This window comes from Erythrolamprus reginae, chromosome 4, assembly GCF_031021105.1.
Source record: "Erythrolamprus reginae isolate rEryReg1 chromosome 4, rEryReg1.hap1, whole genome shotgun sequence".
NCBI classification, from domain to species: Eukaryota; Metazoa; Chordata; class Lepidosauria; order Squamata; family Dipsadidae; genus Erythrolamprus; species Erythrolamprus reginae.
In genome coordinates, this window is record NC_091953.1 from 21666763 (window position 1) to 21688715 (window position 21953).

The following is a 21953-nucleotide window of genomic DNA, read 5'->3' on the forward strand; positions in this document are numbered from 1 at the left end:
CATGGTGCCTAATGGGAAAAAATTGGTTGGCAAAAAATAACAGGACTGTGCAGGTTGCTGTTGGAAGTCTTCCCACCCCCCATTTCACACAACTTAATATAATTTAATCTAACCACACACACATACACGCTATATATTCTTTATTTTCAAATGCATAGAAAATTAACAGAATAATAACAAAAATAATAAAGTTGCTTTTCATTATCTGTTTTCACAAACTATTGCTTGCCACAAAATATTTGTCTTCAAATGAGTTCTCAGTCAAACAGCATAAACATGTTGTGTCCTTTGCTATGACAACAGTTAAAACAAACATGGCAAATAATGTAGGGAATATCTCTGAATATGTATATGAACCACTGGTTTTTTTTAAATGTATTATTTCTATATTAGTAGGAACTAGTACATGCAAATCAAGTTAAACTAAAAGGAAACAAGATCATTGGTCTTGTAAGATATTTTTAATGAAGAATGAAGACACGTTAACATTTGACAAATTATGTAGAAAGAGTTATTATATTGCTAGTATTTTCCCTGCCTAAGAGACACAGACTCCAGTTACTTATGCATGAAGTTAAGGAAGAATAACTTAAAAAAAAACTTTTTGAGATGTTCCCAAACTATGGGATAGCACAGACAATTAAACAAGTAGGAAAAAACAGTTTTATATTAGAAGTTGCAAATGACAAGGCAAATATTCTCAAAACTCTAAACAAAGTGGCTGCATACTGACCATACAAAATAGGTAAGTTCTAGATTGAAAGAGGGCGCTGGTCTTACCTGATACGCCTCTTCTCGGAGAGTGGAGCTAACTTCCAAGAATAGGAAGACACCAACCCTTCAGCCAATAAGGACTAAGTCTGGGAAATAATACATTCATTGTTCTGCCTCAATTCCCCTTCTTTTGACAAAGAACAATGGTCAGATTCTGTGCGTAGCTTCCGAAGTCTACAGACCAGAAGATAAAAGGTTGATGTCCCGAATGCCAGATCAGACAAACTTAGGGCGGGATTGGAAGTTAGCTCCACCATACAAGAAGAGGTGTATCAGGTAAGACAAATACTCCTTCTCCATAATGGGTGGAGCTAACCTCCAAGAATGGGACATACCAAAGCAGTCTGTCCATTTGTGGGAGGTAATTCTGGCTGGCTACTGTACACTGAGGCACCACCTGCTGCAAAACCCTGCATCCAAATGCCGCTTCCGTCAAAACGAAGGTGTCAATGTTATAGTGGCAGATAAAGGGAGTTGGAGAGGCTCAGGTGACCAACCGGCAGATCTCCTCGATAGACACTTGAATGGACCACACAGCCGTGGTTGCAGCACTACACATTGAGTGCACCATCACCCTGGGAGGGCGTGGCAGGGACTGCAGGCCGTAGACCTTCACAATCACATTATGCAACCAGCGCTACAGTTTTGCCCCAAGTAAGTGGGTTGAAAAGAGATGAACATCTCAGTCCTGCACAAAGTGGAAATGTTCTTGAGGCAAATCTTTAGTGCCCGCCTGACATCAAGCTTGTGCCATTGTCTCTCCAGAGATTAAGAAGGATTAACACAAAAACTGGGCAAGACTATTTCCTGGGCCCTGTGAAAGTAAGAATTAATTTTTGGGACAAACGTGAGGTCCAGATGAAGGATCACTTGATCCACATGAAAGATATAAAGATCCCCCTGACGGACAAGGCAGAAAGCTCAGAAATCCTCCGGGCTGAGGTGATCACAATAAGAAATACCACTTTATAGGTTAGGTAGCGAAGTGAAGTGGTCCGTAAGGGCTCATAAGGGGGACCCATCAGTGAGAGGAGGACCTTTGAGAAGGTCCCAGGTGGGGTAATGATGCATGACGGGAGGACATGAGTTCATGGCTCCTTTCAGGAGTAGCAGGGAATGCTGAGATAAGGAATCCAAGGATAAAACTGAAGATATTGCCGTCACCTGACGTCGGAGCATGTTAATTCTGTTGATGGGGTTCTCCAAGCCTGGCAGACAGAGATTTCAAGTCCACAAACCAAGCTCTCCTGGGACAGTGTGGGGCAAGGAGGATTACTTTGGCCCTCCTCCAAAATTTGCCAGATGACTCAGGGAAGGAGGGGCAGCGAAGGCAAGGCATACAGCAGATTAGCTGGCCAGGCACAGAGAAGAACTTCTGTGCCCTCCGAACCATGGGTCTGATATCAAGTGAAGAACTGGAGCAGCTTGGCATTTGCCAGAGTGGCAAAGAGGTCCATTACCAGCAGACGAAACCAGCTCACCAGGGCCTGGAAAAAGGACAGATGGAGGCTCCATTCCACCTGATTTATGGTGGTACAGCTGAGTCAATCCTCCATCACATTGGAGGCCCTGGAGATGTGCTGTGTCGAGGGAGAAAAGGTGATGCTCTGGCCAAAGACCTAGGATCTTGGCTTCTTCCATCAACTGGTGGGACCTAGTACACTTTGGCATTTTATGTGGGCGTTTGCAGCCACATTATCTGTGAGTACAAGTACATGGTAACCAGCAAGTAGATGTTGTAATTATTGGAGCGCAAGGTAGACTACGTGGAGCTCTAACCTATTGATGGGGTACTGTGCTTCCATTGGGGACCATTGGCCCTGAACCACAGTGGATTGGGTGTGGGTGCCCCAGCCGTACAAACTGGCATCAGTGGTGATGGTAATGTGATATTGCTCCAGGAAGAAGGAACCCTTCGCAATGGTCGACGAAGTCCACCAACAGAGCGAGCATCAGACATTAGGGGGTATCAAAACATGGCAGGCAATGTGCTGCGTCCCATCCTCCGAAGGGGAAGCAAAACCATTGCAATTCTCTGGACTGCAGTTGCACCCAAGGGGTAATGTGTATGGCCAATATCATTTTCCTGAGGAGGGAGGACAGCAGCTTCAGGGGGCTCTTGGGCTTTCTCATGACCTGTTGAGCAAGGTTGAGGAGTTCATCCTGACGCTCCTGGGATAGGGAGATCATGCACTTCAAAGAATTGACAATGGCTCCCAAATGTTTCAGGCGGGTGGTAAGAGACAGATGACTTTTGTCCAAATTTATTGAGAATCCGTGGTGTCCGAGGGTGTTAATGGTTACCTGGACTTCCTGGACCACCTAGTACCTGGATGATAAGTGGATGAGTATGTCATTCAGGTAACATTTGACACACACAGGTATAGATCTCACCTGCACAGCTAGTGCCGCCAACACCTTGGTGAAGATCCTTGGTGCTAAGTAAAGGCCAAATGGGAGGGCCCTATACTCACAGTGGGACCCATCATAACAGAATCTTAAATATGTGTAGTTGGAAGACAGAAATGGTATGTAGAGATAGGCCTTAGTGAGATCAATCGGAGTGAGGGGGTCCCCCTTTCATAAGCCACTCAAGATGGACTGAAGCATGTGCATTTTGAATCATTTGTGGATATAGCAATTCAAACATTTCAAATCAAGAATAGCTCTCCACATACCCAAGGTTTTGGGGACCATAAACAAGATGGAATAGAACCCCTGCCCTAGTTGGTCCTCTGGCATCTGCTGGATGGCCTGGATGTCCAGCAGGTGCTGGATGGCAGCATTCATGGGGACCCGCTTGCCGGGGTTGGATGATTTAAGGCATTGAATGGAAAACTTCGGGAGGCTAGAAAAGAATTCTAGGGAGAGACCAGATGACATGGTCTCTCTGACCCACTCGTCAGATATGGTCTCCTCCCATCTACTAGCAAAGAAGGCCAGCCTGCTCCCAATGGGAGAGTCCTTTGAGGGATTACTTTGCGCGATGGATGGACTGCCTAAACAGATTACCACTGCTAGCCCTGTCAGGGGCCCATCTTTGTCTGATCCCGTACTACCCCCGAAACCTGTTGGACCCTGACCCCTGATTAAAAGGAACATCTGGGAAAAGGGGAGGAACTAAAGGAACCCTAATGGGAGTAGGTAGGAGGATTTTCCGTTTAGAGTCCAAGACCTCCCCAAAGAGTTGCTGGTGTTGGAAAGGTGCTGACAGCAGGTGCCACTTGTGACAAGTGTCAGATCCCCAACTGTGGAGCCAGTGCATCCTTTTGGCTACTGCGGAAGCCCCCATGAACCTGGCCTCAAAGCGCGCCAACTGGAAGGTGGCATCAGAAGTGAATTGGGCCGCAGCCAACAGTATTGATGTCCTAATGAGCCCTGAGAACATCATTAGGGATGTGCTCCTGCAGTTGCTTCAGTCACCTCAATGATGTTCACATGAAAAAGGAGGCGATGGTGGATGCTCAGTCTGCCCAGGCAGCTACCTGGTGGGCCTTCTGGAGCATTTGCTCTGTCCTCCGGTCTTCTGGTCGCAGTAGCTCCTCTTGCTTCTCTCGGTATGTGATTAGATGCATACAAGGCTATTTACTGGGGTGTCCACAAGAGGCAGTTACAGGTACTGCGCCAACGTTGGAGCCACATTGAAATATCATTTGTCAAGACTATATGGCAAGGGTCCCAAAAGAAAGGGAGAGCCATTGATGCTTGACGAACTCCACAAAAAGTGGAGGACTGGAATCACCTCTGCCTCCGAAGTAGCTTCCTCAAACAGTGGATTCATGGGTAGGACTCATCAGAAGTCACCGGGGAGGGGGGGAAGGTTCCAAGATGAGCTTCATTCTTCGCTTTGAACAAGAGTAACTTGAATAAACTGGAGTGAAACAGACTGGACGAGGGGGGAGGATCAGGGGACAGTCCTTCATTCTCCAAGTGATCCAGATTTAACTCCCCCACCTCCAGGTTAGACAAACATTGGTCATACTCATGGTACGTATTGTCTATGCACTATGCATTGTCTAGGGTAGTAGCAGTCAGACTGAAGGTCAGCAAGATATTGGAAGTGTGCATCTCCGAAACCTCAGGACTGGAGAGGACCTCTGAGATATTTTTGTCCACAATCGTTAAGTTCGGATTGTCTACAGACACCACGTTGGAGGGGCCAGGTCACCTCAATAGAATTGATGTTATGATCGCCTCTGACTGCTGTGGATAGGTGAATGGGCACAGGCTGGTGAGGCTCTTGGTGGGAGTACCAGACTTAGTGCAGATCTTGTCCAGCAACTTCTCTACGTTTTTGACCCTTTATTATGCCTTAAAGGGTTTAGGAGGGGTGCCCACAGTGGTAGAGTGGTGTTTGGTAGGCAAAACGGCGTTGCAAGATGAACTGGACATCCTGAGTGTGGGCTCTGGGTCAAGGACAGAGTCTTTGGAGTGCTGGCTCTTGGCAGGGCAATTCTTCGGGAGCTTAGTTGTCTCAGCTATGGTGGTGCGATTGGCAAAAGCAGAGATAACAAGCAGTGGGGCTGTAGAATGATTCATGAGGAGCCTTTGGTGTTGTGCCTGCTAATGGTGGACACCTCGCCAATGGTGTCCCGAGAATGCCCCCACCTCTGGAAATAGCGGAGCCTCAATTGTTACCAAAATGCGTCACAGATCTGCCATCACTTGTTATGGACTCAAAATGGCCACCGCCCATTTACAGCCACAAAATGGACACCGTCCGTCGAATGACAGTTCAAAATATCCACGGCCCCTTTTTGCAGCCATAAAATGGACACCACACACTGGAGAAAAATTCAAAATGGCCACCGCAATTGGCCCACTGTTGAGAGATTGCAGTGAGCAGGAAGTGCAGGAAGGCAGAGGAGATTGCCATCTCTGAGGTGGGCGGGCACAGTGAAGCTGAAATATACTGATGGTTGGCCGGCTGCACAAGCGAGAGCGCTCCAGTGACAAGACAATCAGGACTGAAAGTCAGGCAGCTAGCAGGCAAGAAAGGGCTGAGACCCCCGAATACCTGGTGACAGCAATCAGCCCATCATGCAAGCAAAGAGCTCCAGCAGTCAGTAACCTCCTGACTGTTGCTGGTTAGAAGACAGCTGGGTGGGTATCCCTGGCGTGAAGGGGCCAAACTCGTGCCGGGAAGCCTGACAGATCAACTGCACAGACTCCAACAGTAAATCCTAACATCCCCCTGTCATGCCTGGATCCTCCGTGATCATTTGTCTAGGGGCTGAAAGTGATAATATCCAGACTGACAGCAACCCGGGATAACAGAGATAGGACCTGATGGTAGGAATTCGCCTAAAAGGCAAAGGACCGGCCACAAGACAAGCCAAAACTCACAGTTGCTCAACTTAGTAACTCCAGTGTTTCAGTCAACTGGGGAGAAGTAAAAGTAGCTGTCAAAGAGAGCTGGTAGAGAGAGACCTTGAAGAATGAGAGCAGTAAATACACCGGTCCTGTTCAGCCAAGGACTGAGTCAAAAGAGAGGGAATCAAGGCAGGAGGACAACTATATTATTTGTAAGATACAGTCCTTTTTGGATGAAGGAACAGTGTCATTCAATTCTTAGAGGTTAGCTCTACCTACTATGGAGAAATTATGAAACTAAAAATAGTTCATGGAATTGAGTTGACTGGGAAGTTGGAAGAATGATTTCTATAATCATTTATGGAATTATTTTATACAGCTGTCCATTTTTCAAAAAAGTGAGTCTGCATATAGATTACAAGCAAAATAACCATTAACACCATATCACAATATTAAAAACATCAGATATAAGTAACAAAAATAAAAAATAAAACTATAAAGTGGAAAAAAACAAGATACTGGGAAGACAACCATCATTTAGCCTCATTCACTTTTAAGGTTCACTGTAGAATCCACAGTTGATAGAGAAACCACATTTTTCAAGGCTTTTTCAGAGGGCTAACAGAGATGAATCTAACCTCACCTTAGGGGAAATGCTGTTCTAGATAGGAAAGCCTATAACAGAAACAGCATGGCTCTTGAGTCCAACAGATAGAAGTCCTTATGAGATAGGACCTATTCCTCTTCTTCTGATGGGATGGGAAGATGTAATTGGGAAGATACAATCCCCCATATAATCTGGTCCCATGCCATACAGAGGTTTAAAGGTCAAAGACAATACCCTGAATGGCACCAGAAGCAAACTGGTAACCAACGCAGCTCACAGAACAGAGACGTAATGTGTGCCATCCTAGAGGCACATATAACTGTCTGTGCAGCCATATTCTGCATCTGCTGAAGCTTCCAAATGTCCTTCAAGGATAGCCCCATGTAGAGCTCTGAAACCAAAGACCAGAGGACAATCACCAGAGATAAAGTTAACATAGCAAATCATATCTGACCAGCAATATACGAGATCAACTAAAGGACAGCTAAGCTGACACATGAGGGAGTGCTGAAGAACATGGCTGACAAAAGATAAAAGGAAAAATTGTACAATTGTACAGCTCTTATTCTGATCTAAGCTTTACAAAATCAAGAAAAAGACTCCTTGTCTCAAAAACAGATTATCTAAATTAATTTAAGTCACATGTGTAATAATATTGTTGTAATGTCAACATATAATTACCAATACACAGAAACAAATAATATGCAAATAATTGTGCAAAAAATCAAAAGCTGCCATGACAAATCCTCAAATTTAATAGTCTGGAATAACAAAACTCCTTTCTCCAAGTCACATTAAATAGTATAGAGTTCTACTTACAGTATCCAGGAAACTCGGCTTGTAATCTTGCTGTCTCCTCAGTTCTTCCTGTTCTCTCTGACGCAGCATCTCTTCTTCACGTCTCCTATGCTCTTCTTCATGCCTAGCCATTACATATAAAATATGATTTCCTAAAGTTCTTACTGCATAAAATACTTTTTCTTACAATGCCACACATGTTCAGCCTTACTAGTTGTTATTCTTCGGGGGGTGGGGGGGCGGACTGTGTGTGTGGTCTGAAGTCTCTGTCGGTCTTGTTGGGTTACAGAACCAAACCAGACAGTTATAGAGGGGCAGATGGCAGACTCAATGATTCCTCTGTAGAACTGTATCAGCAGCTTCTTGGGCAGTTTGAGCTTCCTGAGTTGGCACAGAAAGAAAATTCTTTCTTGTGCTGTTTTGATGATGTTTTTGCTGTTAGGTGACCATTTTAGGTCTTGAAATATGATAGAACCTAGAAATTTAAAGGTCTCTACTGCTGATACTGTGTTGACTAGTATTGTAAGAGGTGGTAGGATGGGACGGTTTCTCCTAAAGTCTACCACCATTTATACGGTTTTGAATGTGTTCAGTTCCAGATAGTTCTGGTCACACCACGAGGCTAGTTGTTCAATCTCCCATCTGTATGCGGTTTCACTGTTGTCTCAAATTAGACCAATCACTGTTGTATCATCAGCAAACTTCTGTAGTTTAATAGATTTATTTTTTGAGATGCAGTCATTGGTATATAGAGAAATGGTGAGAGTACAGAGCCTTGGCAGAGGGGGGCTGTACTAATTGTACAGGTATATATATCAATGTATATTGATTTTACTTTTAAAAAATAACCACCAACAATAAAAACTTACAAGCTAAAAAAGAAAAGAAAAAGAAAAACTAGGTGAAGGAAAGAAAATATATGAAAGAAAAATATATAGTAAAGGAAAAGCAATATATAAACAAATTACTTCTTCCTTTATCATAATCATAAATCATTTTAGTAACTTATATTTCTCTTAAAATAGAAATTATTTCTTCTTCCAATATACCATGTCTAATCTAGAAACATCTTTAAAGTCTTATTTAATCTGTCATTTCTTACCCAGAAGTCCAATTTAAAAAAAATTGGCACTGTATCAATTAAATTAAAAATGGAGATATTATCCTCTGAAGTTTTTTCATAGAAGAATTCAGAGGCACTGTTAAAACTGTGAAGTTTAAAAAGTTACATGTTAATACTTAACATACCTTAATTGTATCTGCTTTCTTTTCTGTAGCTCTTGGTTTCGAAGTTCTTCTAAACGTCTTAGTTCTTCCTGACGTCTCATAAGATCTGTAAAAAGTTAAAACAGCTATAGCAGTGATTGTTCTGACACAAAAATAGGTAGTCCTCAACTTATAATAGTTCATTTAATGACTGTACAAAGTTAAAATAGCACTGAAAAATGTGACTTATGACTGTTTTTCCATTATAACCTTTGCAGCATCTCCATGATCATGTGATCAAAATGAATGTTGTCTTTATCTGAATATTCCTTCTATGTGTGGATTAAGTAACTGAGTAATAAATATCCAGCCTTGCCTGCCCCTCAGCCTGAGCCAATTGTTTTACAAGAACATAGGACTTCCTTCCTTCCCTTCCCTTTCCCTCCCTTTCTTACTTACTTACTTTAGTTACTTTACTTTACTTACTTACTTATTTTTTTATTGGATTTCTATGCCGCCCCGTTCCGAAAACTAGGGGTGGCTTACAACATATAATAAAAAGAATGAATTACAGTGGCAACTCCAATTATTTCACTGACCTAAAATCCCTAATATTTAAAAAACCAATTGTACACATTCACACCTTGTCTCATCAAATATAAATCCAAACCCCATACAGGGTCAAATGCAGTGAGTGGATGGACCTGAGTTCTGTGGCTGCTCTGGTTGGACCTGAATGGTAGGTCAAGGATCTGGTTGAGCCTGTGCAGCGAGAGCAGAGGGTTGACACGGAGCAGACGTTAATCCAGTAGGACCCCAGTGGTATGGGATTTGGTCTGGGGAGCATAGAAGTATCTAGTGCCAGAGGGTCATCTACTGCCCTTCCCGTCGGTTGACTATCAGGATCCGTGGGAACCTGATCCCTGTCCTGGGTGGCGTGTCTTGGCAGATTTGCTACAAACTTTCTGCAGGACCTTATCCCTGCGTTTTCTTATCCTTTCAGTTGCCCTTATGAAGGCTGACTGGATTTGATGGGGCCTGGAGGAGTCGTGTCCGGAGGATTGGGACTGGTCTCCCTCTTCAGTGGGACGGGCCGATTTCTTAAGGAATTTGCTACCAGGTTTAAACCCGATGTTTTCTCCACTATTTTTTGAAACAAAGCGTACCCTTACTGTCAACCAAAATGGCCGCTCCATTAAAGCTTCCTATAACTGGTGCCAAACTAGCATTTGGGAACGCCTCGCCCTCCCGAGCAAACTCTGAGGGAATCATGCGAGTTAAACTTTAGGGCCAGCTGAAATGGGAAGCACGGCTCAAAATAGCTACTGGGAGACCTGTCAGGTGCTCCAGTGGCCTAACTCCGTTAGTTCGGCGATGAGGCCCACATCTAGAGGGCCCTCACAACTAGACAACCCAAGCAAAGAACTTGCGGTGAGGGACAGGTGGAAAAACTCACCCTACTGACTACACCCCTCAGCGGAGATACCTGGGGCTACCTTTGAAAAGTGTTCGAAACTTCAGATCGTGCAGAATGCAGCTGCAAGAGCTATCATGGGCCTTCCTAAATATGCCCATGTCACACCAGTCTGCATTGGTTGCCGATCGGTTTCCGGTCACAATTCAAAGTGTTGGTTATGACCTATAAAGCCCTTCATGGCATCGGACCAGAATATCTCCGGGACCATCTTCTTCTGCACGAATCCCAGCGACAAGTTAGGTCCCACACAGTTGGCCTTCTCCGGGTCCTGTTGACTAAACAATGTCGTCTGGCGGGATCCAGGGGAAGAGCCTTCTCTGTGGCGGCCCTGACTCTCTGGAACCAACTCCCCCCAGATATCAGAGTTGCCCCCCCCTCCTTGCCTTTCGTAACCCACCTCTGTCGTCAGGCATGGGGGAACTGAGATATTCCCTTCCCCCTAGGCTTATAAAATTTATGCATGGTATGTCTGTATGTATGATTGGTTTCTTAAATTGGGGTTTTTTACATTACTTTTAATATTAGATTTGTTCATATTGTATTTTTACTGTTGTTAGCCGCCCCGAGTCTACGGAGAGGGGTGGCATACAAATCTAATAAATAAATAAATAAGTAATGGGGGGAGATCGGCTACCACTTTAGAACGGAGACGAAACTCCTCGCATGTTTTCATGCGTATAACTGAAAGGATTGAAAGGTTGGTGGCAGGTCTAATCGGTCAATGCCACAGGGCATGGCTGAGCGTCCCCAAAAGGAAAGGCCAAGCCGAAGCACTGCCTGATCTTGACCCTCTAGGTGGAAAAAGAGGGCCCAACTCACTGCAGCTTTGTATATGCTACTGGGTAAGAGATTCAGCTTTTAGGATGGGAGCTAAGTTTGCCACGTCCGTCCTGCTGAAGGACCGAGCCGAAACTGGGACTCAGCAGGGCAGATCCTAGGAAAAAAAGATAAGACTCGGTCCTCATTCTGAGCGGACAAGGACAACCTCCATTTTGAATGCTGGCTCTACCCAGAATGGAGAACAGCAAAAATCTCATACACTAAATGTTTTTGAAAAAGAGCTTATATGATTTAGGTCACCATCAAGGACCAGAAATTTGTATTTCAAATATACAGTCCATGAATCACAAGTCCTTCAATATGTGCATAAATTGTTTTAAACTGTATTGAAATGCATTAACCCAAATAAACAAACTATTTCCAATATTTTTCACCCGACGATTAATTAAAGCAATAATCTATGAAGAATACCTTGTCTCATCAACATTAATTGATGCTCATGTCGAGCTGCTTCCATTTCTGCTTCTAGCTTCTCCTTAGCTTCTCTAATATTTCTATCAACTTGGTCCCGCTGTTGTTTTTCCATTTCATCAAGAGCTTTCCATCGTGAAGCATATTCAAATTCAAATGTTCCAGGTTGAGCAAAACGTGGAGGCTGTTCTCTCTCCCTAAGAGAAGACACATTGTAACAGCAAATTTGTCTGCAAATTTCAAATTTAATTCTTCAAGGCTTCAAGGCTTCTTTATAAAGTCTTAAATAATGGTATTGATACTGATAATTGATTGCCAAAAAAATCCAAAGCTTGTTTACTTAAGTACAAAGAAAAAAAATAAGACTGGGGTATGTGTAAAATTTAAAGCAGAAAATGGGAAGTATGCAAAATCTTTATTCTACTAGCAGCATAGACTTTTTTTTTCTCAGCTCTTCAAATAAACAGACTTGAAAACATACAGGAAGATCAACTATTCCTTCTATATTTGCTACACCAGGGATAGGCAAAGTTGGCTCTTCTATGACTTGTGGATTTCAACTTCCAGAATGCCTGAGCTAACCGTGATAGCTCAGGAATTCTGGGACTTGAAGTCCACGTCATAGAAAAGCCAACTTTGTCTATCCGAGCTATACCAAAGAAGTAATTCCCAATGGGCTCAACAGGTACTACTGCTATGAAATAATGACATGACAGGGAAGGTAGCAAAATGTTTTTCATGTTGTTAATAACTTCCACATTATGAAACTTATTTATTTTGTTTCTACCTTATGAAATGGCAAGTTATCTCAAAAAATTTATAGCATAGAAAACAGGGGGGAAAGTGTGCCTTATACTCCGGAAAATACAGTAATTTTAAACTCTAAGTTTATCATGGTATAATGCAAGATTTGTTTTAATGAGAATTTTAATTACGATGCTATTTCTTCATTACTTCTTTCATTTCTAATATTCTGTTTTAGAAGTTGATACTTACTTATGGTACTGTTGTGTTTTTTGCATTAATTTCTCAGGCAAACCATCTTCGTTATCAAATTGCTCCATAGGTTCAACAAGAACAGGTCTAGGTGTTCTTAAAAATAAGTAACATATACACACTTTTAATCAGGAATAAATAAACTCAAGCTCTAGTTTCACACTGCCAATCCCCTATGCAAACAGTACAATCATAATTATAATAATAATTTATTAGATTTGTATGCCGCCCCTCTCCAAAGACTCGGAGCGGCTCACAACAAACAATATACGGTATATATACAAATCCAATGTTTAAAAAACAGTTTTAAAGAAACCCTTATAATAAAAAGCAATCATACAAACCAAACAAACCATACATAAACCATAATAACTATGGGGTATATCAATTTCCCCATGCCTGGCGACATAGGTGGGTTTTAAGGTTACGAAAGGCAAGGGGGGTGGGGGCAGTCCTAATCTCCGGGGGGAGTTGATTCCAGAGGGCCGGGGCCACCACAGAGAAGGCTCTTTCCCCTGGGTCCCGCCAGACTGCATTGCTTAGTCGACGGGACCCGGAGAAGGCCAACTCTGTGGGACCTAATCAGTTGCTGGGATTCGTGCGGCAGAAGGCGGTCCCGAAGGTATTGTGGTCCAATGCCATGTAGGGCTTTATAGGTCATAACCAACACTTTAAATTGTGACCGGAAACTGATCAGCAGCCAGTGCAGGCCGATCAGTTTCCAGTCACAATTCAAAGTGTTGAATTGTGAACAAAAATCTGCAAATGGGAGATACTGGTAGTCCTTGACTTACAACACAATTGAGCCCAACATTTCTGTTGCTAAATGAAATATTTGTCCCATGTTATGACCTTTCTTATCATAGCTAAGTGAATCACTGCAATTGTTAAGTTAGTAACATGGTTGTTAGCTTTCCTACTGACTTTGCTTGTCAGAAGGTTGCAAAAGGTCATTACATGACCCTGGGACACTGCAACAGTCATAAATATGAGTCTATTGCCAAGCTTCTGAATTTTGATCACACGGTGACGCTACAGCAATCATAATTGTGAAAAATAGTCAAGTCACTTTTTGCAGTGCCACTGTAACTTTGATCACTAAATGAACTGTTGTAAGTCACGGACTATCTGTACGTGCCAGATTAAGTTGTTGACAATATAGGATGACTTTTTAAAAAACTTATTTTACTTTGACTTGAGGTATTGTTCTTGGCAACAAAAGATGGGCTCAAAGTAATAAGATTAATTACACCTCTTATAATCAGAAAAGATCCTGACATTTTAATCTAATGAAATAAACCAAAGCTCTTCAGTTCTCCAACTTCAACTGAGAACTTAACTTTTTTTTTCAGATAAACTACAAACCACATATAAGCCAAAACCTGCTATTAATACAGCACCACACAGAATATAGGAAAACAGTTCGACTTGTTGATTTTTTAATCATTTTCTTACTATTGAAAAGTACACTTTTACACTTTTCTGATCAAATCCAGATTACTACCCCATAAATATCTACATATGGAAACTCATTCCCAGAGCTTTCAAGGTTTCTGCTGATTTAAAAAGAAACTGTAATGTCTGCCAGTTGTTATTCTGTCACCCACCTGCTTATGGAAGATTGAGTTAAGGGAGACAAATAAGATATTTACCCTTCTGCTTCTCTGGAGTACATTTTGGGAAAATACTAAAATGCTTGTATACATCAAATGTGTACCAAACGTATCCCATGAGATGAGTGGGATATAGGAAAAAACCCTGCTTGTTCTATCTCCTACCCCTTGTGAAATTTGAAAATGCCCTTAAGCATAAGGAAAATGTAAAGACATAAAAATACTCTTTCTTCTCTAATTGAGAGGGCTCCTGGTTCCCCTGTTCCACTTGAGACCACAAATGTTAGGAAGACCATCTTCCAAGTGAAGCAGCTTACAAGAATTTGCCTAATGTGTTTAAAAGTTGTGGGTAGTTATGTGCCAATCACATGAAGGCATAATGCATGATTAAGAGAAAGAGTATACTGATACCCTGAGGAAATACCAACATATAAGAATTTTCATTTATAAATCAGAAAACAAATGTAATTTTCATTAAAAAATTTAATTACACAACTAATACAAACTAAGCTCATAAAGTAAAAAGAGCAAAAAGTGCAAAGAAAAAAGTAAATAAAGCAGAAAAAGAAATGAAATAAAGAAAAAAAATCACATACACAGAGAGAGTTTTCAACATAGCCACAATTGACTTCAGAATTTGGATTGCAAGTCATGGTGGTTGTAAATGAAATCAACATGTGTACAAAAGCCATTAATAATAAATCACCACTGTCATTATGCGTATCGGAGAGGAGCGGTATATAAATCCAATAAATAAATCCAATAAATGAATAAACAAATAAATAATGTAACTGCAAACTTATCCAATAGGCACTTTTTGCTAGAAAATGGCAAAAAAAATAATCACAAAATACGATTTACATTACTGCAGGATCCTAAAACCAGTTGTAAAAGCGAGCTAGTTGCCAAGGGCCCAAAATGCACAAATTTTTGAGTCAATCCTAAATTCAATAAGCCTCTTTTATATATTGAATAATGAGATATTAATTAGTTAATAATGAGATATTAATTAATTAATATTAATGAGATATTAATTAGTCAAGCTATTTTTGGGGGTTTATTATTTTCATTTCTCCTTTCATTCTTTTGGCTGTCATTTCTATTTTACCTTCTCTATCTTTTAAGCCACGTTTTAAATCCAATATTTCTGATTCCACAATTCCTGCATCAAGCAAGATTTGTTCCACATTCCTTAATATCCTTTAAACAGTTTGTCCATAGAAGCAGACACTGTTGCTGATAGTCTTATTGTATTATATATTGTATTATTGTTGCTGATTATTGTGGCTACTAATTTCTGGTCCCATTCTTCAGAGAGTTCCTTAATATTTCAAATGTTATAGTATTTTGTATCATTTTAAAAATCCCAATCCTCTAATCAAAATCAAATGCAAAGGTTCTTTTTTCTCCCTTTTTGCCTGGAATCTTTAGTGCAGTCTATTTTTCAATTTAAATAATAAAAGTATGTTATCTGTTACTGCATACAGCAGACAAAATAACTCCTAGTATGTACAAAATCTATTCAGTTTATAAAGTTAGTTTCAAAATCTTGTAAAGTTTCAATATTCCAATTTTAATAGCTGCTTAATTCATTTATAATGTTTTGGTTCAAATTCTTATTTAGTCTCATAGATAACAAAATCTTACAATATTCTGGACCTTGATAATTTGTTCCTATGCTATACTTCTTTCATCTATGTTGATTTCTAGGTGGTGGATCTGCCTTGAGGGTGTTAATGATACATATTTTAAACAGATAAAATCACAATAAATGTAGCATAAAGTAAACTTACGTTGTAAGTAAGAATGCGCCATCACCACATCTATCTAGAGCTTTACGTGCTGGAGGCTTTGCAGCAAATTCCACAAAACCTTTGCCTGTTGTTCTACCACGATCATCTACGACAATAACCGCTCTTTCCACAGGCCCAAACTGAGAGAAAGCTTGTTCCAAAAGCTCATTAGAAACAACTGGTGAAAGATTCTTAATTGCTAAAGCAGCTCCATGGGTGGCAAACCGAATTCGGAGTGGCCTGCTCTTTAAAACTGTTCCATCAAGTTCTGCCTTTGCTATTTCAGCCAGGGTCCTCGATTCCTTTTAAAAAAAAATTACAAGATACATATACAATTACATTATGTATAGATATTACATAGAATTAAGAATTTAACATTACATGTATTTTAGTGTCATTCAGAATGTGTAAAGTTATTTAAATATTTTCCTCTATTAGACAAGAGAGATGATCATTTTTGCAGATTAAAAACTGCAGTAGCTGGTGAGAATCTTGCCAATAGTTGCAAAGACAATCTCCAGATTCTTTACCAATTGCAGCAGCTTGATTCTAAAGGCTAAAACAAGGAATTCAAAACATTTGCTTTAGAACAAATAAGTCTCATTACATTCATTGAAGGCATTTTAAACAAGCAATTATGCTTGAAGAGGCATTCTTCTCTTTCTCATTGGTATTTAGCTTGACAAGCCTGAAACCTACTGAATTTGGTTGAGAAATAAACCCAAGCTAGAGTTTATTAGATCCCTGCTAATAGTGAGGTTCTTTAAATACAACAGATATTCCTTCTCAAGAGGAGAGTAAAAGCAGATAATCTTTTTTGTGGCTTAATTAATACCTATCAAATTATAGCTAAGAACAAGCTGTTTCATAGCTGTCAAAATTACTGATCTACAACAGGCTGGCCAAAGTGGTAATCTACAGCATATTTGTATTTTACCTTCAACCAGTGCTTCTCAAATAGTGTCCCCCTCCCTTGGGGGGCGCAGAACAATGCCAAGGGGGGCATGACTCTGGAATGTGCTTTTTTTGCAGTCAGGAGTAGGAGTTTTTTGCACTGAACAATAGCACACAGTATAGAGCAGAAGAAATGAAGTGCAGATAATAAACCCTTAAGAGACACCATGGACAAATATTTAACATGGATGAAAAGAGAGGAGAGAGACGGAAATAATGAGACAAACGTAAGTCTCCTGAAAGCTAAGACGAGGAAATACGTTGAAGCGTATATAGCACTTGGCTTCACTTTGACTATGGTGGGTGACAAGGAAAGACCATTTAGCTCCATTTTGAATTTAAATGAGACAATAGAAACTAAAGATGTTTTGGAAAGTATTATGACAGTCACTGCACTGCTTTATGTCTTTTTCCTAAATCGTATCAATACACAAACTGAAAGAGCAATATCCAGGAAATAGCAATTTCTTTCCAAATGAGAAAAAGATAGAATTTCAGTTAAAAACTCATTGTTTTTAATATTCTTATTACTGGTTTAATCCATATCTACCCAAAGATGAAGGGGGAAAGCTCCTGGAGATGTTACAATATAAGAAAATATACAGGTAGTCCTCAATTTATGACTACAATTGAGCCCCAAATTTGTGTTGCTGAGACATTTATTACGAGTTTTCATGACCATTCATGCCACAGTTGTTAAATGAATCACTGCAGTTGTGAACAATCACGGTTGTTAAGTGAATCTGGATTCCCAATGGACTTTGTCAGGTTACAAAAGGTGAATCACATGACCCCAGAGCATTGCAACCGTCATAAATATGAACTACGTGCCATGCATCCGAACCTTGGCCATAGCGATGATACAACAGTCATTGTGAAAAACAATCGTATATCCTTTTTTTTAGTGCTCATGTAACTTTGGTCAGTAAATGAACTGTTGTTAAGTTGAGGACTACCTGTACAATGAACATATCCCTCCGCAAAAGCAACAGTGACCAACACAGGACAGGAACTGACCAAAAGCATAATACAGCAGAAAAGAATAGAATAGAATTCTTTATTGGCCAAATGTGATTGGATACACAAAGGATTTCTCCTTGGTGCATATGCTCTCAGTGTACATAAAAGAAAAGATACATTTGTCAAGAATCATGAGGTAGAACACTTAATGATTGTCATGAGGTCAAATAAGCAATTAGGAAACAATCACCCCGATCAATCAGCAACACGAAGGCCCCTTTTTGAGGATCGGTTACGCAGCGACACAGATTTCAGCAGCGTTTTAACTTTCTGTCTGTAATCTACACATCTATAACTGTCTGGTTTGGTTCTGCAACCCAACAAGACTGACAGACTTGAGAGGATAATCAGAACTGCAGAAAAACAATTGCTGCCAACCTGCCTTCCATTGAGGACCTATATACTGCAGGAGTTAAAAAGAGGGCGGTGAAAAGATTTACTGACCTCTCACATCCTGGATACAAAGTGTTTCAACTCCTACCCTCAAAATGTTGCTATAGAGCACTGCACACCAGAACAACTAGACACAAGACAGTTTTTCTCCTGAACGCCATCACTGTTAAACAAATAATTTCCTCAACACTGTCAAACTACACTGTTCAAAAAAAATAAAGGGAACACCTCCTGTGAAATCAAACTGTGCACTTAGGAAGCAACACTGATTGACAATAGAAACATAGAAGACTGAGGGCAGAAAAAGACCTCATGATCCATCTAGTCTGCCCTTATACTATTTCCCGTATTTTTATCTTAGGATGGATATGTTTATCCCAGGCATGATTAAATTCAGTTACTGCTGGAAGTTTGTTCCAAGGATCTACTACTCTTTCAGTAAAATAATATTTTCTCATGTTGCTTTTGATCTTTCCCCCAACTAACTTCAGATTGTGTCCCCTTGTTCTTGTGTTCACTTTCCTATTAAAAACACTTCCCTCTTGAACCTTATTTAACCCTTTGACATATTTAAATGTTTCAATCATGTCCCCCCTTTTCCTTCCGTCCTCCAGACAATACAGATTCAGTTCATTAAGTCTTTCCTGATACATTTTATGCTTAAGACCTTCCACCATTCTTGTAGCCCGTCTTTGGACCCGTTCAATTTTGTCAATATCTTTTTGTAGGTGAGGTCTCCAGAACTGAACACAGTACTGTATTCCAAATGTGGTCACACCAGCGCTCTATATAGCGGGATCACAATCTCCCTCTTCCTGCTTGTTATACCTCTAGCTATGCAGCCAAGCATCCTACTTGCTTTTCCTACTGTGCGACCATACTGCTCACCCATTTTGAGACTGTCAGAAATCACTACCCCTAAATCCTTCTCTTCTGAAGTTTTTGCTAACACAGAACTGCCAATACAATACTCAGATTGAAGATTCCTTTTCCCCAAGTGCATTATTTTACATTTGTAAACATTAAACTGCAGTTTCCATTGCTTTGACCATTTATCTAGTAAAGCTAAATCATTTACCATATTACAGACGCCTCCAGGAATATCAACCGTGTTGCACACTTTAGAGTCATCTGCAAATAGGCAAACCTTCCCTGCCAAACCTTCCCCTATGTCACTCACAAACATATTAAAAAGAATAGGACCCAGAACAGACCCTTGTGGCACACCGCTTGTGACCTGCTCAGAATACTCGCCATTAACAATAACTCTCTGATGTCTACCCTTCAGCCAGCTGTAAATTTCATATGCTGTTGTGCACATTCAACTTTGTACAGAACAAAGTATCCAATGAAAATATTTCATTCATTCAGATCTAGGATGTGTTATTTGAGTGTTCCCTTTACTTTTTTGAGCAGTATATTTACTAAGGCTGCACTACTATTAGGACTAGTTTTTTCTCATCATTCTTATCACCCATTTCCTCCCACTTAGGACTGTATGACTGTAACTTGTTGCTTGTATCCTTAAGTTTTTTAATTAATATTGTTTCTTCACTGCTTATTTGACCCCTATGAAGATCATTAAGTGTTGTACCTCAAGATTCTTGACAAATGTGTCTTTTTCTTTCATGTACACTGAGAGCATCTGCACCAAAGGCAAATTCCTTATGTGTCCAATCACACTTGGCCAATAAATGGATTTACCAACTTTCCTATTCTATATGTTAAAGGTCTAAATAAGGTTCAGGAGGGAAGTGTTTTTAATAGGAAAGTGAACACAACAAGGGGCCATATTCTGAAGTTAGTTGGGGGAAAGATCAGAAGCAACCTGAGAAAATATTATTTTACTGAAAGAGTAGTAAATGCCTGGAACAAACACCCAGCAGACATGGTTGATAAATCCACAGTAACTGAATTTAAACATGCCTGGGATAAACATATATCCATCCTAAAATAAAATACAGGAAATAACACAAGGGCAGACTAGATCAGTGTTTCCCAACCATGGCAACTTGAAGATATTTGGACTTCAACTCCCAGAATTCCCCACCTAAGGAATTCTGGGAGTTGAAGTCCAAATATCTCCAAGTTGCCAAGGTTGGGAAACACTGGACTAGATGGACCATGAGGTCTTTTTCTGCCGTCAATATTCTACGTTTCTAAATTCTATTCTATTCTACTCTATTTCATTTTACTCTCGGGAAGAGCCCTGCCAAAGGAAACTCCCGTTTAAAGCCGGGCAAATCGTTGTAAACGTTTCCGATAGCGGCGGCGCCACGTGTCGCCCATTCTCGCGTATTTCAACACCTCAGCAAAAGAAAAGGGCCGAAGCGGAAGCGGGGGGGGGGGGCAGAAGAGGACAAAGCGACCGGGAAGGCCTGTGGCGTGGGCCGGGCGTCTGAAGGGGGGGGGCTTCTAGCTAACCCCCCTTCGAGAGGGGGGCAAGACATGTTTCATGAGGGAACCTGCAGTTATTTCACTTGAAGGGAGGCTCCTGGCTCACTCCCCCCTCGAGGCGGGGGGGGGGAAGACATTTCATGAAGAAACCTGCAGTTATTTCACCTGAGGGGGGGCTCCTGGCTCATTCCCCCTTCGAAGCGGGGGGGGGGGGCAAGACATATTTCATGAGGAAAGTTGCAATTATTTCACCTGAGGGGGGGGCGCTCCTGGCTCATTCCCCCCTCGAGGCGGAGGGGCAAGATATATTTTATGAGGAAACCTGCAGTTATTTCATTTGAGGAGGAGGGGGCTTCCTAGCTCATTTCCCCCCTCGAGGCGGGGGAGGGGGGCAAGACATAAGGGAACCTGCAGTTATTTTCATTTGAGAAGGGGGAGGGGAGTGAATCCCCTTCGGGCCCTCAAGGCAACCATTTGCGGGCGCCGCTTTCCTCACCAGTCGGATGAAGCCGAAGCCGCGGTCCCGGTTAATGAAGACCTCGCTGGGCTCGCCGTAGCGCTCGAAGAGGCGCTTGAAGTCCTCCTCGGTGATGTCGGTGGGCAGGTTCCCGACGAAGAGGCGACACCTCTGCGTGTAGCTCTTCTCGCCGGGCTTGAGGAAGCTCTTGATGTCGACCGTGAAGCCTGAGCCGTTCCCCTCTTCCCCTTGCTCCTTCGCCAACGCCATGGCGGCGTTCAACGCTTCGTTCCCGGACGCCTTCTCCAAACCCCTCAGCGGCTTCATCGGGCCGCCGCCCACCATGCTCATCGGAGGGGCCGACGCCGGAGAATTGTTTTCGATCCTCACCTGCTTGAGGTTTCTATTGGCGGACATTGGTCGGGTTTTCGGATCGCTGAGGGAGACGGAAAGAAAGCGCACGATGAGCTCTCCCCCAACCGCCGAGGCTTTCTCGAGTGCCGTAGAGAAGAAGGCGAGGGGAGAAAGAAAAAAAAAAGAAAGTCCAAAATGGCGGCAAGCTGACTACCCACAGAAGACTAGGAATATCGCCCCGCCTCTCGCTTTCTTGGTGCGCATGTGCGCAACATTCGAAAGGCTACCGGTCGTCGAGTTCGAGGGAGAATCGGGATGCGCCTGCGCATTACGTTACCGCTAGAGTGGCAGGAAGACCCCGCCTCTCATTGTTGGCGTGCTTGACCACGGATTGCTGGAAAAGTCGCCCTCAGTCGAGTTCACAAAACACTTTATTCATAAACTACGGTTCATAAATCACAGCGGAATAGCTCGTACGAACATAATAACTAGAATAAAGCAAAATATATTAATGGGAATCTAGAATTTTTACTGGAACTTTTACTACTAT

The 21953-nt window shown here is 41.7% G+C and overlaps 1 protein-coding gene across 8 annotated transcripts in view; it reads right to left on the bottom strand.

The window, feature by feature from the left end:
- Positions 1 to 21650, bottom strand: part of PSPC1 (paraspeckle component 1) — a 72695-nt gene extending 51045 nt beyond the window's left edge. For 3 of the 8 annotated variants that reach the window (XR_011558945.1, XR_011558942.1, XR_011558941.1), the window contains exons 1-6: positions 21089 to 21585; positions 15829 to 16130; positions 12423 to 12518; positions 11427 to 11623; positions 8741 to 8825; positions 7514 to 7616 (exon numbers count right to left, since the gene is read on the bottom strand). Coding sequence is in view for 2 of the 8 variants with exons in the window: in XM_070749797.1 (XP_070605898.1) it covers positions 7062 to 7085; positions 7514 to 7616; positions 8741 to 8825; positions 11427 to 11623; positions 12423 to 12518; positions 15829 to 16130; positions 21089 to 21466 (1185 nt within the window). In the remaining 6 variants the exon portion in view is untranslated. Of the gene's footprint in view, positions 1 to 125; positions 7086 to 7513; positions 7617 to 8740; positions 8826 to 11426; positions 11624 to 12422; positions 12519 to 15828; positions 16131 to 21088 lie in introns of those variants that run through there. The other 5 variants (XR_011558944.1, XR_011558943.1, XM_070749797.1 and 2 more) reach the window with 4 other exon arrangements.
- Positions 21651 to 21953: the final 303 nt, after the last annotated feature.